The sequence below is a fragment of the Echeneis naucrates genome, chromosome 11 (assembly GCF_900963305.1).
Source record: "Echeneis naucrates chromosome 11, fEcheNa1.1, whole genome shotgun sequence".
In the NCBI taxonomy this organism is placed as follows: Eukaryota; Metazoa; Chordata; class Actinopteri; order Carangiformes; family Echeneidae; genus Echeneis; species Echeneis naucrates.
In genome coordinates, this window is record NC_042521.1 from 5,914,427 (window position 1) to 5,932,548 (window position 18,122).

The following is an 18,122-nucleotide window of genomic DNA, read 5'->3' on the forward strand; positions in this document are numbered from 1 at the left end:
AATCAGTCGTCTCATCTATCTCTTGGTGGGAAAGCAAACGAGCACATTTACCAAATATTGTATTGTCCAACCCAATAACAATATTAATTTACCTAACTGCTTGATAATCTGGTGGTCATTCATTTATTGGACCCATTTGCTGTGGAGGCTGCAGTGCACGGATGGCCTTTTGATAGTCAATAAAAAACTGAAATTGCTAAAAGTGCATAAAGTCCATTACGCTCATAATCTAAAATGTTGTTGTTGCGGCTCCCTGCAAAATTGAAAGGTGTTACATTTCTTGATTCGACAGCTCGGCGTTCACAGTGAGCTGTATGAATTTTTTAGATGTAAAAGACTGACAGTGAGTTATTCTATCTGCTTGTCTCAGCTAAAACTGCAACATGTTGCACCGTGTGCAGGATGAGAGGCACTGTAGGACTGTAAATAGTGTGCATGTCAATCTGCATGTGTGGATATACTGTATATATATGTGTGTGTGTGTGTGTGTGTGTGTGTGTGTGTGTGTGTGTGCAGCTGAGCCTTTGCTTGTACAATTACACTTGTGGAGGTGATGTGTACATGCCTGTATATGCTGTAAATACAAGTGAGAACAATTCCCTGTGTGCACAACGCACTTCACAATGAGTGAGCAGGAAAAACATCTACAGTCTGTACATTTCGCATACGTGCGCAGGCACACACAACACACAAACAAACACATACACACACAGCCATATTCTGTAGGGAAGAAGCACTGGTGCATCCCGGCCCATATTTCACCAGCGGGGGATAATTGTGCCATTTCTCAACGAGTGCCGGAGACTCTATTTACTGCATGCTGCAGTGGGGTGGGTGGGGGATATGAACTGATGAGCTCCAAGAGGAAAACTACCAGCTCATACACACAAACATAGACACTGTACCACACACACACACACACACACACACACACACACACACACACACAGAGGTGCACATGTGAACACAAAGACAGCCCTCCCCAATCAGTGGATTGTCTCCCTTCAGCAGGTAAACAGGCCATTTTAGCTATAGGGATCCATAATCAGCTGCCACACATCGGGAACGAGGTGCAATGTTTGATCACACTGAGAAACTCTACTTGGAGAGCCTTAGTAGAAAAAAATAACATGAAACAGTGAGTTCTGTTTAATGGAGAACATGCAAAGCAGCATTTGTTGTGAGAGCTTACAAGCAAGAACTGGTGAAATGAGTGAAATATTCCATCTTGGTGTATATGATCTCATCATTATAAAGCTGTAAATGGAGACTTAACAGCAGCTTAAATAATTTTAAATGACCTGAGAAACCATTTCTTTATAACCACACAGTTAGTATGTGGTAACACTGACAAAATTTAAAAATGGGTATATTTTAAAATATATGCCTGAATAGCCATTGAAAAGAAAACATTGGACAAAGCTTGAATAGTAATGTGATATAAAACCAAATATGAATGTCTCACTTAAGCTCAGCTATAGACTCAGAGAGAATCAGATAGAAAATTTCTATCATAATGGAGTTTAAACCTCTTGACAAAGAAAGGATTTAAGATTCATGCCAGCAATCTTTATTATAATACCAACATATTATATTGATTCAATACAGCTCCTTTGTACATGCAACCCACTGAGATAGGTATTGTATTTTTATCCCTGTGTGCCTATCTATTTATTTGCACACAGGTGTCATCCCTGTTTTAGTACTTAAGTGAAAAAAAATGTATGCTTTCAGTCTGGGAAGCGGTTAAAAAGCTCAGTGCTTTTGGCACAAATTGGGGGAAAGTTCTCATTAAAACTTTGTTTGGACTCTGGGGAAGCGGGAGACAGTAGCTTTCCAATGCCAACTCATCACTGCTTGCCTCATTAAATGTTAAAGACGGCTCATCAATACATCCTATCCACAGTCCAAATACCTGCCACAAAAAAACTGCAGCAAGATGAAAAGACAAGGTGGAAGGATCCAGCTCCGTGGCCATAATGGAGACATATTGAAGAAGGATGGAGAATGTGATCAGCATGTTCATGAATGTAGTGCGTGTGCATGTGTGTGTTTGTGTGTGTGCGTGCGTGGGGCTATGGACGACCCTGCTGGCGGCTCCTTTGCCTCTCTGCCAGGCAGGCCTGGGGAGGCTTTGATGTGACAGAGGCAGTCCCTGTGAAGCGCAGGTTTAACACTGTGATGCTGCGGCCGGGATGCAGAGATTGTCTCCACTAATCCTATTTCAATCACTCTCGCTGCCTCTTATCTCTGACTTCGCTGGCCCTTAGCCCACCCCCCTCCTCACAAATCTTTTTTCACTCTTCCTCTCTCGCTCCCGCTTCCTCTCCTACAATCCTTTCCACTTCTCTTTCCTGTACTGTATCCTTCACTTTTCTCCTTTTGTCTCGCTCTTCCTCCTCCATCCTAATAGGAATCCCGTGGTAATCATTCTGATGCAACATCAGATCAACCCTAAGAAAAGAAGATGCTAGAAATGAAACTGCCTATAAAAACAGAGACTTTATGAGTTATTTTAGAAATGATGAAAACGTACAAATTGTGGGGGATGTAAAACACGTCATTCATTTGACAGCTGTCTGGACATTGAAATGTGATAAAACTGAAGCTGAGCCAAAAGCCCAGCTATGTTTTTCATAGAGCAGCATCATGTGCATGAGTGGCATCCCAGCGCTGCACCATTCCCCCCCCCCCCCCGCTCTCTGGCTGGATGAAATGATCCAGGCGTGTTTTATTTTTTTCCATCAGAGCCAGAAAAGTGAAGTGGCTTTTTGAGAGAAGGCAGAGAGAGAGAGAGAGAGAGAGAGAGAGAGCGAGCGAGAACAAGAGGGCTGGCCAGAACCACAACACGTCACTGTGGTGGTGTGGGTACACAGGAAAGCACACACTGGAAAAGACAGACAGACCACCCAAGTGTTGTGCTCATATCTGGCCCTTGGCTTTTGGACACAAACTCCAAAAGGTCTTCCTGTGCAAGTTATGACACAACACGGTGGGCAGGTGGGGCGAACCTGAATTAGTAACTGTAGCGGGAAAAAACAAAAAAGCTGCCGCGCCAACAGCTCTGCTCATGTAGGAGCAGGTGCCGCCGGCACCCGCCATCTAGATTTACTGCTCACTCTGTGCAGCATAAGATTAAAAGCTACACAGAGAGGAATCAAACATATTATTCCTACCAATTAGTGACAACTTTACACCAATTTCCTGCCAACAAACACCTTGAACAATTATCTGCTGACAAATCTTTAGTACTTTGTCAGTCGGGTCAATCGCTGAGTTAAGTCGTGTTGTTGAAGACTAATTTGTCCATCAGCCATTTCTAGTGAGCGGCCGGTTGTTCAACAATATCTTCCTGGCGTTATGTATTATTCACGCTTCCTTTGTTTCAAAAAAGCAGGCAGCTGGCCCATATTTGGGGTGGACTCATGAATCGTTTGATGGCGTTGCACTTTTTCTTTTCAATAAATTATCTGTTAAAATATATTATTAACAGCATTAATCAGAAAAGGATCTGTGCATTTCCTGAAAACTTTATAGGATGTGTTTCATGTTGTTCAGCCTTTGATGCTAATACAAGAGACAGATATCACTGTGGCAGCTGTGCAGAGGGGACAAGGCGGAAGAAAAAAGACAGAAAAGAAGCACTGACTTCTTTGTACTCTTATATCAAAGATTAAAAAGGAGAAACAGGATGTGACAAAGAGCCGAATACAAAAAAGGTGACAGATGACAAATCTCAGGCAATCGCGCACAGACATTCACACGTAAGGCATTAGCGTTTGTCTGTATACATAATACATAAACAAAAAGTACATATTTAAACTGTAGCTAGCATGTCCTACATCTCTGTAGCTCATAGAAATATTAACCAGACACCATTTGTGAAACATTGCAGCTTTTGCAGTTGCTATGCGACACTTAAGAATCTTTTAGGATCCAGTTAACCTAAAACTTCACCTGTACTGACAGTACTTACATTACAGTGTGATCTGTAGTTATCAGTAACACAATTTGTACCCAAAATATTTATTTAAAAAAAAAAAAAAAAAAAAAAAGAACTTGTGACTTCAAGAAAGATTCCCAGACAACGGAGCATTATGAGTACTAAGAGAGCCAAAGCTTTATAAATAAGAATGTTTCCAGAGAAAGGTAAAATCAGCTAAAATGAAGGTTAACAAAAACAACAACAAAAAAACAAGACACAAAAACAAAAATAGAAGGGGCGGTAGAAAACAAAAACAAAAGATGACAAATGACAGAAATAAGCAAATGAGAGAAATACACAACAGGATAAAACTGCCCTCATTCAATTCACACCTGGCAGGTAGCAGAGCAGCTGCTCGGTCCACCACCAGGGACTTCCTCTCATGACCGCTGGACCTCTGAGCTGGCTGTTCACTGCTAATGGCCTCCATCTCTATCCTTCTACACTGTGACACATTTAGCCAAGTCCACCTTCAACCTCCTTCTTTGTGTAATGAGAAAAATATGCTAATATGATAACTTTAGGAACTTATTTGATATTTTTATCTTTACAGAAAGGTTTCTAGTGTCGTAGTATTGTTGCATGACAAACGTGGTGTCTGCATTCTGAAAGTATCACAGTGACAATGAAAATAAATCAAAAACCTTTGACAAATTGGATAATTTCTTTCTTGGCTTGAATACGCCATCTTTTTCTTGGCAGTATTTAATCAGTTTTGGGTTTTTCTTTTTTTAGTTGCAGGGATTCCCGTGTGTTTTGTTGGCAGGTTTACGGTAAACTGGCAAATGCTTAGCTTCAAACATCTATTGTCTCTAATTGTGGGAAACATCTTGGAATGGAAAGTTAATCGAGCTGTGAGTGGTTGTTCTCCTTTTATGTTTTCATCTACTTCAACAAGTCACACTCTCGGGGCACTACTACAGGACATCTAGTGCTTTTTTGTATCATAACATAGTAGATGTAAAAATATGATGGACAAAACAAACAACACAATCAACGTGCAGCATGATGTCCAATCATCTCCAGAATGGAGTGATTGCGGTACCTTTGCCAGTGTGTCATCACACCATTCTGTTGAAGTTGCCAGCGTGCGCACACTCTGTGGTCATTAGCTGTCATCAACTCCTCTAATTTCAATTTTTCCTCATTTCCCTGCCGATGTGATCTCTTCTCGTGAGCATTCATTTTACCTGACAAGTGTGTAATGGATAACAAACTGATTAGAGGCTTTCAAACTTCCCCTCCTGTCTGCAGAATAGCAGCCACTGGGTTCCTGTTAGACAATTTCCAAAGGAAAAGAAAGTGATTTCAAAGTTTCAGCATGTGTGCGGAAATCATTGGCCAAGTTGAATTTTAAAATAATTGTGAATTTCAGAGTTTGTCCAAGCATTTGTCAAAGAAATCGTTGCCACGTTCTCCTCACTGCCTTCCTTTCTCTCTCTCTGGTCCTAACCATGTGTCACGGCATCTCTACTGTGTCTGCAGTTTCACATTAAAAGACATTAAAAGCAGAATGGTGCTATTTTGACATTTTTACTGCCTGGTTTTGTACAGATTAGACAAACAAGCTATCATGTGTTGGGAAAAAAAAGTTTCAGTAGCAGATACTTTCTTGTGTTCCCCAATTCATTCATTCATCTTCTACCACTTATCCATTTCCAGGTTGCAGTGGGTGCTGGAGCCATTCCCAGTTCACATTGGGCGAGGGCATCTAACTGTGCATTTCCCAAAATCTCTCTATACCATGGTCATTTACAGAGGATCTAAGTGGGCACTGTGTACTAGAGAAAAGTAATTCTGTGCTTCGTTTGCTTGACCCTGACGCACATCTGAGCTCTGACCAGCAGACCAAAGAACTATTTGCTAAGGATGTACAGGTTGAGAAAGTTTAAGAGATAAAATGACACCTCTGCCCAAAAAGTGTTTCAGACTGAGCCTAAAAAAGCTGCAGACTGGTTAACTGCAAATGGGCATCACAGAAAGAGAAGAGCAGTAGTAAGTGACAACAGGAAGAATTAGCTTGTTGTTCTGAGTGTAGTTAGTTACACTGCCTTGCTTTCTCTCTCTGTCTCACACACACACACACACACACACACACACACACACACACACACACACACACACACACAGGTCTTCGTCAGAGCCAGCCTTGCAGAATAGCCCTTGTTTGTTTGGAAGTGTCCAACCTGTCAGATCCACATGCCACGCACGGCTGTCTGACACGCACAAATGAACACATCTCATCTGTGCTGGTGCTGCTTTTGCTTTCTAGACACAGCTTCAAATGAAAGGGAAAGTCAGTAGAGGAAAATGGAGAGACAAGAGAAAGGGGGGAAGGAGGGAGGAGAGTGTACACCAGAGAGTCCAGAGATCTCCGGCTTTGCCCGGCACGTCAATCTGTCTTTTTGTACCGGAGAATCTGATGCCGCCTCTGTTGGAGCTTAAAAACTGTCCTCCACTGGACAGCTGGAGTCAGATAAAATGTAAAGCAGAGTAGGTGGTTGGGCTGTTGTGATTGGGGCGGTAAAAGACTGTTGCGCAAAGCAGCATTTTTTTCCAAGGACTAGATTGGTTTCTATGGTTATTGATATACTATTAGGTCTGAAACACAAGCTCGGGTGAAATGGATATAAGCGAAATCCATAATAAATGAATGTAATAATAATGCTATCCGAGCTATTTATTAATTGTTAAAGTCAACTTCAGTGCAAAACTTAAAAAGAGCCTCTTTCTAGCCTTTAAATAGGCAAACTGTCTATGTGTCATGTATACAGTAATGGGGGCATAAATAATTCAAAAAGCAGCCTTAGGCCAAATCAGCTTCTCTGCTCTCCCTCGCTCTGAAATCAATGTTTAGGGAGGAAAAAGGCGTTGCATTTTAGTTCTTTTGGACTGGCCAGAAAAATGACTGTGCCACTACTCCTGGAGTAGAGAGATGAGCATCATGATGAGATGAGAGGGAGCAAATGAGAAAGAGGGAGGAGGAGACACGGACTGTAGAGAGAGTGTAACAGATGACAAAGTGCAGAATGAAAATGAAAGAGGGCAGAGAGAAAGACACAGAGGTGTTCAAACGTGTTCAAAGAAGTGGGAATGGAGGGTTCTGGATCCACGAATAGCAGATGCCTCTACTCAGCATGAAGCTGCTGGAGTAGTTTACTTGGGGCATTCCTGTGGCTGTCTCACTAAAGGGTTGGGCATCGTCCATTGCCAATGGCTGACAGTCACCACGACGCTGAGGCCTGCATCGTGATTCCACCCACCCTTATGTCAGCGGGGCGCACCCTGCCACACAAACACACAGAATTACACTCCAGTGTCTCTGCAATAACACAGAGAAATGTATTTCTAAGCTCTGTCAAGATCAGAACTTTGTACCTGCCAATATTTTATGTTTAAATGATTTAGTATCCAGTGTATCTAAAACATAAAAAACAATATAACTCATCTCAGCTCATCTTCTGGTCATACTGAATGTCATTGTTTAAAAATAAAGTCTGAAGTTATTGACATGATTGAGAATTGCTAAGTTGGTAGGATAGCATCATCTCTGATGTGATCCATGAGCGGTAAGAAGTCCCACTCCTGTTGGGTTAGCTGAAATGAAACGAACAATAAATTTCATTTGTGGTTTGACGATGTTGGTACGGAGGAGAGGTTGTTCCTTCAAGTGTAAACAAGTGCAGAATGCCATCACTCTAGCTCATTTAAAAATAACCAGACTTCAGTGGTAGCTGTAATACAAATGCTTGCTACTCCTCTTCTTGTCAACAGTAATATTTGTCAATGTATCCATTTCATTTTAGAGCAAAGGTTTGAGGACCGTTGCTCACACTGCCTCTCCCTCTCAGTTTGTTTATTTATTTATTTATTTATTATTTATTAACAGAGCTATGGGACAGGCCGGCTCTGATAGCTGGACAGCTAATGTCAACAGTAGACCTCGGAGAGTCATTAGGGATAATGTGGCACTGCTGAGTGCCAGGGCCTGTGCGCCATAAAAACAGGTGGTCCCAGGGTCACCCCTCCTCTCTCCTCCCCTCAGCTAGTCTACTTAGCATACCTCATGACTCTTTCTCTCTCCCACTTCTCTCCCCCCCCCCCCCCATTCCCTCAGCACACACGGGAAAGGTTATTTGGACAATTGGTGGTGATTAGCTCTTGATTTGGCTCACTCTTTTCGTTTGATCAGGATACAGCATGGAGGCGAAAGCCAGCGACAGACAGGGCGCAGCTGTGGTTTGGCCACGGCAGAAATTGGGTGAGGAGAACCAGAAGGAGATGGAGGGGAAGAGAGGAAGCAGATGAGAAGGAGGTGGGGTTGAGGAGGAAGAAGTGGAGGAGTGAGGAGTTGTGTGGGTTTGGGGACCTCTAGGGTCCTTTGCTTTCTTGGCAGTTTGAGTTATGGATTCGAGCTGCTGGCAGAAAAAATGTGAACTGTTTGTCCCTGTTATTCCAGGTGTGGGCCCTCGGAAAAAAAAAAAAAGAAAAGAGGAAAAAAAAAAAAAAGCTTTCTCTCTTTCCTGCAAGCGGCCTCCATTCTCTCTGCGCCTCTCCTGGTTGGTGATTGCATGAAAAAAAAAAGTGGGCGCCATCTTATATCAAACTAATAAAAGAGATTATGAAGTCTGCCTCGCCCTCAAATGTTTGGGGGCTGAATTGGCTTTGTGGGCAGGGTTGGATACTCTGGCTGCACCAATCTTTGGGTTGGATGGGGTTGGTGCTGGGTTTACATTTGGCTCAGTGCCTCAACCTGGCTGGTTAGGCCAAGGAATTTTTCTCACAGTAACGGCTGTTCTATCCTTCCCTCCATCCATCCTTTAATCCATCCATCCACTCATGCAGCCAGCCAGGCAAGAAGGAAGGCCTCTCACTGTCTGGGTGCTGAGCCAATGAATCCCCATTCCACTGCTTTGGCCTGTTCTCTACGCCCATATATCAGGTTGATAGTTGTGGAGAACCCGACTTCCAGCCAGCTGAACAAAACAGAGATTAAGCACCCACCCGAATCCATTTAATTACTCGTTCAACAGCTCTTTGCATGTAACTCCGAGTGCTGTGAGAACTTTGGTTTTCATCACACTTTACTTCTGCTCCCAGCGGCTGGAGGGGGACCGACAGAGGTGGCTGGCCTTGGTTACTCAGATAATCACATGCTCAGTTGTTGTTGACCACATCTGAACAATTTAAGATTTGGTTCCAAGTTTATCCGAGGGTGGAAGCCATCTGAACCAAGTCGGTTTTTACATGACAGTTTATCAGTAGATACACAATTTCAAGTATCAGCAACATTGGAAAGTCAGCATCAGCAAAGAGAAAAATAAGAAGTCTGCACAAACACCAAGGCCATACGGTTAGTTTTTAGTGAAGATACAACTGCCTACTATTAATGGGATAGATACTTTTCACACATGTAACGACAAATGCTGTGCCGATGATGAGTTCATAAGCCAGAGAAAGCAATTTTTGGGCATCTCTCATGTGATATGGAACAAACTAAATCAACATCTACAACATGGCCTGATATCAAAAATGCAGTTTGGCAGTGTTATGTTTGATTTTAAGATATTGGTTGAACCAGGGCGCAACAGCTGCTGCGTGTCACAACAAAAAGAACCAACCTTTCATTATCTCAGTGCCAGAGCTCACAGGGATCTGTGCACATGCAGAAAGCATTCCTGCGACAACTGGAACCACACAACCTGAGTCTAACTTTACCCTAACCCCTAAATCTGTCTCTACCAATTAGGTCCTCAATTTTTGTCCCCACAGTGGCATTAGTTCCCATGTGTTAGTGTGTATCCAGTCTGAAGTCCCCACTGGAATTTAAAAACATGCGGGCACACACAGTAAACCTTGAGAGAGCAGCCAGGCATATGATAATGATGAGGACAAATCGTTGGCCTAGCTAATGTGGCTGAATCTCCCCTAGTTCTCATTTTCCTAAAACTACATTTCCACATCTAGTGTGCATTTGTGTTAAACACAGTCTCCCTGAGAGAGCTGATGGGCTGTATGCCAGGAGGGGAGGAGCTGGGTGCTGGGCATCTGGGAAAAAACCTGAGGGGGACCCAGGGTGCTGCAGACTGCAGAACAGTTGCATGACCTTTTCTAGAATGCTGCCACCCGCCAACCACTGAAACACGGTCTGGCTAATTAAAGTTTCAGTGGCATTGGATTTTCACTGGCACAGCACACCTCAGGCAACCTTGGGGGCTCTTAGGCAGGCGATACACACAGAGGGAAGGATGGGAGGCGTCAGAAAAAAAGAGAGTGAGAGGACCTGTGGAAACAGCTTAACCAGGGGACAGCCACTAGAGGACACCACAACAGATCCAAGTAATAACACACAAAGTCTCTAGCTTTTCATAAAGCTATATATTAGAATGCAAATATACACTCACAAACATGCACACTCGCTGGGTATTTACATAAGCCCCGACATGCTTTGCCCTTCCGAATAGTGCTGCTTAAAATATTCAAGATCATATGGAATTAGGAATGAAATTGAAACTGTCTAGCTCAGTACAACTGAGTGAATGCTAGAGCAAAGGAAGAGATGTGCAATGTCAAAATGCCGAGTGCTTTTCCAAATCTTATCAGGCTGCCTCTCAGGCTAATGGAATTTCGATGGGTCAGTATCAAGAATAAATGCATGACTTATGACATGGCTACCGGGAGCATTACCAAATATACTGGACAGCATGTTCCCGTCTCCAAAGGATCATTGAATAATTGGCCACGTTAGACCAGGACATTTCTGGAAATATGGCCAAGAAAAGGTTACGCAACCAGACAGACTCATGGCCTGTATTTCACAATCTGCTGGCCTTGTCTCCATTAATGATCTTGACCCCCTTTTCACCATTTTAGAAGTGAAAGGGCCTAATGGAGCTGAACAAAGCTGCTTGTGTGCTGCTGCTGCAAGTGTGTGTGTGTGCGTGTGTGTGTGTGCTGCTGCTGCAAGTGTGTGTGTGTGTGTGCTGCTGCTGCTGCAAGTGTGTGTGTGTGTGTGCTGCTGCTGCAAGTGTGTGTGTGTGTGTGTGTGTGTGTCTGAGAAAGACAGAGAGAGACAAGGTGAGAGAGAGAGAGAGAAAGCCCCTGTGACTGTGTGTTAGAGCTTGATGAGGTCTTGGTCTGTGATTCCTGGGGGAGGTGGTCCAATCTAAGCTTTATTCGGCCTTATTGAGCTTTGTGCAGGCAGGCAGGTGTGTGTGTGTGTGTGTGTGTCTGTTTTCTCTATCAAGAGTATTTGGCTGATTTTTATGAGTGCCTTTGTGTGTGTCCCTAATATACACTCAGTTGGTAGCAGTTTAATGGGGTGTGCAAGGTATTTCACATGGACCTTTCTTCCTGCCAGTGAGAGGAGAGCTTTTTGGTTTGATCAGTTTGGCATTTAAAAGTTTAATATCTCAGTTGTGTATACACTGCATGGCAACATTTGTCCCCCACAATGACACAGCAGTCAGTTTTGACTCTGTAGGAAAATATGCAGCCTGTTGTTTACCTTCAGTTTTTACAGTATCTTATTCAAGATTCACAAAGACACGCAGATGCATGAACATGTGCACGCGCAAAATCTTGAATACAAACAAGTGTTCCATGACCTTTTCTTGCAGAAGAAAAAAGGTCAATTAGTGGTTTAGTCTCATTAAGCAAGAGACTGATTATCTAACAACAGACAGAGGAGAAATCAGCCAGTTCTAGTCTGGCAAGCAGACTTTGTATGGTGGCCAGGTGGAAAAGCTTAGATTGACATTTGACTTATCCGTTAGCTCTGTGGTTTGATGCCTATAACCTACAGCTACGGTAAAGTCTTCACTCTCTCCAAATGTAAATTAGTCGTCCATCTTGTGCAAGTACATCATCATCTATACAAAGTGTCTCTGGTGTCTCCAGACTGTCAGACCTGATTTATTCAGCCAGATACTGAAATATGATCTTGTCAGGGGAATCTCCCAATTCCACTTATTTTGACTGCAGAACAAGCACTAAAAATGTGAAACTGCAGCTATATCTGCACACTGCATGCTGTTTAATACATTTAGCAAGTGTTTAAAATTAGATTTCCGAACTGGCAGTATGAAAGAGCAACAGTTGCTGCGTCTCAATTTGCATACATCCATCCTCACTTTGAGTATTTAAAAGCATTCACATTGATAAGTATGGCAACATGTTACTAGATGTTGCATTCATACAAAACAACTGTCAAAAGATTTTATCTCAATGATGGCCGTTTATCACCCTTAACAGTCACCAATGCAGCAAAGTATTTTCAAATTAGTGAAATCCTGTGATGGCCTAATTTATATTCTGCATGAGACAGGAGGTACATACAGAAAAGTAACAGTTTCTTTTTCATGCCAAGTGAAGAAAGTAGCCATCAGGTAGGCAACAACTGTGGTCACATGTTGTAAAAGTAATTTTCAGTGAGTGCACAATTGGCAACATTTGATTTGGGACAACATTACATTCTTGAAATTCGCACACCGCTGAGTACACTATGTACACTGTGTGCAGCATGTGAGTGTACTTACTAATTTCAGACACAGCAAACACAACCTGTGTTCAACAATATTGGTTCCAGGTACTTACGGTTGGCAGAGCTTAATGAGGTCCTGGTCGGTGGTCCCAGGTGGCAGGCCTCGGATATAGAGGTTGGTCTTACTCAGCTGCTCCGCTCCTCCCTGGCTGCAGCTGTTGGTGCTCGGGCTGGGAGGAGCCATTGGATGAGGGGGTGGAGCATAGGGCTGCTGGGAAGAAAGAATAAAGCGAAAAACTTAACATAACTCGATTACATTGAAGGCATTAGGATAATAAGTGTGAAGAACACAAATGTGACAAGGTGCAAAAATAAAGAAACAAGCTAACAGCAGAAGACTGTGAGAAAAAGGGAATAAAAATGTTACTGACTTCAAGGATAAGAAATCACTGTTATTTCAGTAACAAGAGTAGATATTTTTGGCCGATTAGAAAACAGAGAGAAAATGAGATCAGGGTCACTGAGAAATGAAAACCCAGGATCAAATATTCATGATTAAATTTCTGAAGAATATGAAATCTCAGTCTCAAGTAATAAGAATAGCAAAGAAAAAAGATCTGCACAGCGACAAAAAGTTAAAATTCACCCATACTTCACCTCACTCAATATCACTTTTTGTCATAAACCGCATCTGTTTCACTGTCAGTGTACTCTTCATCAATCTAAACATGAAGGGTGTAAACTTCTCAAGGTTTTTTTTTTTTTTTTTTTAAGGATTTTGAACTATTACTCTTAAATAAACATTTCACTGGGGATAGTCTGTGAAATTAGGGTTCATAAGGCTCCCGGCAGCTTATAAACAGTTTCAAATGACGAACACTTCCTGCTTACTATTCATATCCTCAAAACCAATTTCATTACACTGTAAAACAATTTACACTTCCAAGGGTGTGACATCTTGATGCAGTAATCCTCTGCAGCCTATTTCATAAACATCTCAATATGAATGCCTTTTTTTTCCCCAGTATAATCTCTATAATCCAAAATGTATTCAAAACGCATCAGATATGTGCTCCCTCCTCTCTTTTTCTACATCTCTTTCACCTCCTCTGCTCTCCTCACGCACCAGTTGTGCTGTTAGTGTAGATTTATGGTATAGGAGTCAGGGCCCCCTGCTCACAGCCCATTTATATCTCTATTGCTGGGACACTGCACATAGTGGCAGTGAGAGAGAGAGAGAGAGAACCAGAGACCTGTGGGCATGAGAGAGAAGAGAGAGAGTGGAGGAAGAGAGGAGCGAGAGGGAGAACACGAGAGAAAGAGACGATGCGCACCGCTGTAAACTAAGTGAGTGATGGATGAAGAAGAAGAAGAAGAAAAAATGGTCGTGGACAGAGTGGGACATGACTAAATACCTCCACCAGCTCTAGTTAACAATGTTAACCCTTCACCCTCCCCAGAGAGAAACTCAAGACACACACACAGGCACATCCATGCACGCACACAACACACACACCATTAGCCCCCCAATCCGTTAGCAGCGGCTGCCGGAGCATGGCTGATTTGATGCGCTATTTTAAGCGTGTGTGCCATCCCAGCGTGTCGCCTCCCACTCCTCTGACAAAGAGCCGGGGTCCCTGAAGCGTGAAGAGGGAGCCACGTCCATCAATGGACGGCTAATTACCACGCTGGGCTAAGTGGAACTGATGGGCAGCCACTCGCTGTGCTGGACGCACACATACTGTACACACGTCTATGGGTTTGTGCACGCACACACACACACACACACGCCATGCAATAACTCAAAAACACCTTTTTCCACACAGAAGCAAACCATCACCAGAGCTATTTTATGTCCTTTGGGGCAGTCCCAGGTCCTGTGGGCAAGTGCACATCAGGTCACACGTCCTCAAAACAAAAGGTGAGGATTAAAGGTGTCTGAATGCTGACCTTTAAACACCTAGGTATATGAACAGTCTGATTTTTTTCAGCTCTTAATAGCTCAGATAGCTGAGACACTGTAACACTCATTGCACTGAAATACTAACGGAAACAGGATTAAGCAGAGAGTTGAGAGGTGCCCTCATCTGCTCCCTCTCCCTGTCACAAGGCATAAAGGTAAAGAATAAAAATCTGAAAGCTAAATGTGTTTGCAATACAGCCAAGTCTTCCCTCAGGTATTCTAACCCCCCCCCAGTACCAATGGTCAAATTTCAAGGTGTCACTTTTGTTTGTTTAAGTCTTACTCTACATCAGAAATCTGTAGCTTTGAATTCCAAACACCACACACACACACACACACACACACACACACACACACACACACACACACACACACACACACACACACCTCTTTGCCTTTGGTAGTACAGGTTGTATAGGCTAGAATGGGGAGAAAAAAAAAAAAAAAGAAGAGAGAGAGAACCAGTCTCTAGTCATTCACGTTTTCATGCTGCGGCAGGAGAATAGAAGAATTTTAATCTCCTGACTGCTCCATGGGAGTTATTCTCTCCCACTCAAAGTTACAAGAACGCGCAGAGCTGCAGTTCAAATCTCGACTTTGAGGCTTCCACCTTGCGTGCCCCTCGCCTCTTTATTTTTCCCCTCATCCACAGTAGCTGAAATACACACAGCACTTAACATACCGGGTGACACGTACAAATTCGCCAGCAAAAACAGGAGACGCCACACAGTGTTGCTGTCAGCACTGAAGGTTAATTGAAAGCCTCTCTCTCCTTCACAGGCTTTCTTTCTTTGTTTTAGCCCTTCAGTAATATACACAACCCTCCTCCTCCTCCCTCGGCTCCAGTCTTGGCTTGCATCCTGGGCTTTGGAATTCATGTGTCCCGCCCTATCGATTTGCTTTCATTTTTTAAGGTCAGAAGCTGAAATCTTACACAATGAGGCATGGAGGGTCAGAACCAGCCCATTACTTACAGTGTTGGGTGAGAAGGCAGAGAGCGAGGTTATCCAAGAGGAAAGAAAAAGGCCGCTACAGTCCCCCGGGAAGAAGGATGGAATGGGTGCTGAAGGTCTCAGCGGGATGGAGACTGTTGTATGGTGGGATGGGGTGAATGGCTTTATTCACACATTCTTGAGGACTTAAGCTTTTAATGGTGCTTTTTGTTTCTATTTTACTATTTTCAAAATGATTAAACTTTACCTTTTTTTTTTTGGGGGGGGGGGGGTGCTAGATAAGTTGGATATGAAAAATGGACAAGCTTTCGTTATGCTGTCATTGTTAAATTAAAACTGGCCTTTCAGGAGCCCGTTATCAAGTGTTATGCCCATGAAGTGTATGCACATGGAGCACAGGGGGCAGGGGAGAGAAATAAGCCAGCAAATTAGTTTCAACACAAACATTACAATGAAAAGCTCTGCAATCTTTTTTTGTTTTGTTTTGTTTTGTTTCTGATTCAAGTTATGCCTTGGCTTCCTCTGGGCACCCTACTGGAGGTTAACAACGGAGCTTGTTTCTCTTTCCGGACGGTTTTGTGGCTCTGTTTGCTCTCAGCCTGTCAGCCTGTAAGATCCGGCTTCTCAAATATGTAATAAATACAAGCCTCCTGTGTCAGAATGATGAGGATTGAATACAGCACTTGACAAAGCCCATTTCAGCAAGAGAAGGAGGGGAAAAGGAGATTGAGCAAAAGAGAGAGGGAAACAGAGGGGGGGGGAGGCAAGCTGAAAGGGAGTTAAAGAGAGAAATAGAAGAGAGTGTGGGGGAATAGCTGGTTATGACACTTCAAAAACCTCCAGGTGGTAAATGAGAAAAAACTCCATTCTCCCTCCACCCTACCCAGCTGTGACATGCTGCTACAGAGGCTTACTGGGGATTTCAATTTGCTGCACTGTATTTTAGACGGGCAGAATGGTTTACACAGCCCCAATTTACTGAGCCAGCCATGCAGGGGGGTTCGCAGCTTCAGTGACATGCCACCGAATGTTTATGAGTGTATTATGTGAGGATGATAAATCTAACATACAATACATAGGCTGAGAATTCATAGCGCTATACTGTATATTCACACAGCCGCACAATGATAAGACACCCTCGCTGCCACTGAAAGTAATAGGTACAGATCTGACCCAGCTGGGAATATCATGTTGTTGCTTTTTTTTTTTTTGCCATGTTCAGACAGCCTTTTCCCATCATATTAAAGCTTTCTGCATTATGCCAATGTTCGCGTCATTAACTCCGTGGTCAACTTTATGACAGGACAGTTTTCACAGCGTCCAACAGGATTTTACTGCAGAAAAGGCAACAATTTTAATGTAATTACAATTCAATGTGAGAATCAAATTCCCAGTTTAATGATGTGGCATCTCTGCAGGGGGGTTCACGCTCTTGGCAACTTTGGTTTCCCATTTGTCGAAGTTGATTATATCTCGAGATAAAGTGGTTGCTTCCTTGGTTGTATAAAAATTGTGGAAAGGTACCATGTGAACACACACTGTTTGCCAAGCAGAGAGGAGCTGTAGTGGTAATTGGAATGAAAGCAGGGTTGTGGCTTCCCTGCCTCTCTCCCTTCCTCCCTGCACTCTGCAGGGCAGGGCTGTGACTAGAGGAGAGGCGGCTGTGCACCAGCGTGGTAATTGGCCCTGATTTATAGGAGGCCTGAGCAGCCAGCAAGAGCTAGCTCAACACTGGCACGAGGCCAGGCAAGGCCACACTGTCAATATCAGTAAACCAACCCCACCCGGGCCGGCCCAAACCCCCATGGCCTTTATGCCACTACCCCAGATCAGCTGCCATGATGCGGGGTGGGGGGGGGGTTACCCATGTGAGCGGGTGCACTTCCTGTTTGTGTGTTTGTGCTCAATGAGTCCCGAGAGTCAAACACACACACACACGCGCACACGCGGGAAAACCTGTCACAAAAAATGACAAGCAGTCTCCTTAAATTGAAGAAAAACGCCTCTCAGTTTATCCTCCATTAATTCATGCTGGCAAAGTCCCTACAAAGACTCTTAAAGACAAGCGTAGTCCCAGAGGCATCCCTTCCACACTGCCAGAACTAACAGCTAGCTCGGCGGTCGGCTGCATTCACAGCAGCCTTTAAGCACAAGAGGAACACAAATCCCCCATCCTTCCTGAATAGCTGCTTCCAAACCTTTAGCCCTTAAACATGTGTTTTGAGAACCACGGCTGCATCTCAATGCCGAGTGAGGAGGGAGGGACAGCGAAAGGCAGAAGGGGGAGAGCTCTTGTCTCCCCGCCTTTTGCCTCTCTTTTTCATGCCTCGCTCTTTCTCTCTTTGTCTATGCCTGCCGACGTAAACCCATAGCCAGAGGACTGAATAGCAAATCATCTCCAATTCACCTGGAAATGCACCACTCCTGTTTCTACAGCCAAATCTATCCTAATAGGGAAGACTGAGAGCGCACTGTATGCTGGGGCATTGAGAGAGTACAGGAGGGATAAAGGGGGATGAGAGAAATGAGAAGAGGAAGAGGAGATGCAGTTACAGGTATGAAGGAGTTGAAGCCAAGGCCTTTGAGTATGCCCAAACCAAAAAGAAGAAAATATAAGTGAAAGGGATAGTTGAGAAGAGGACAGATTAAAGTAGGGTGGATTCATTTTGACTATCTAATTCTCTCTGGGCTTCCAAGAGCCTGCAGGCCTCCTTTCTCTGGAAAAACAAAAACGGCTTG

At 43.6% G+C, this 18,122-nt stretch overlaps 1 protein-coding gene across 6 annotated transcripts in view; it reads right to left on the bottom strand.

Moving 5' to 3' along the window:
- Positions 1 to 18,122, bottom strand: part of LOC115050597 (RNA-binding motif, single-stranded-interacting protein 3) — a 238,561-nt gene that overhangs the window by 120,149 nt on the left and 100,290 nt on the right. For 4 of the 6 annotated variants that reach the window (XM_029513487.1, XM_029513486.1, XM_029513490.1 and 1 more), the window contains one exon: positions 12,581 to 12,738. In XM_029513487.1, coding sequence (XP_029369347.1) covers positions 12,581 to 12,738 — 158 coding nt within the window. The remainder of the gene's footprint in view (positions 1 to 12,580; positions 12,739 to 18,122) is intronic. The other 2 variants (XM_029513488.1, XM_029513491.1) reach the window with 1 other exon arrangement.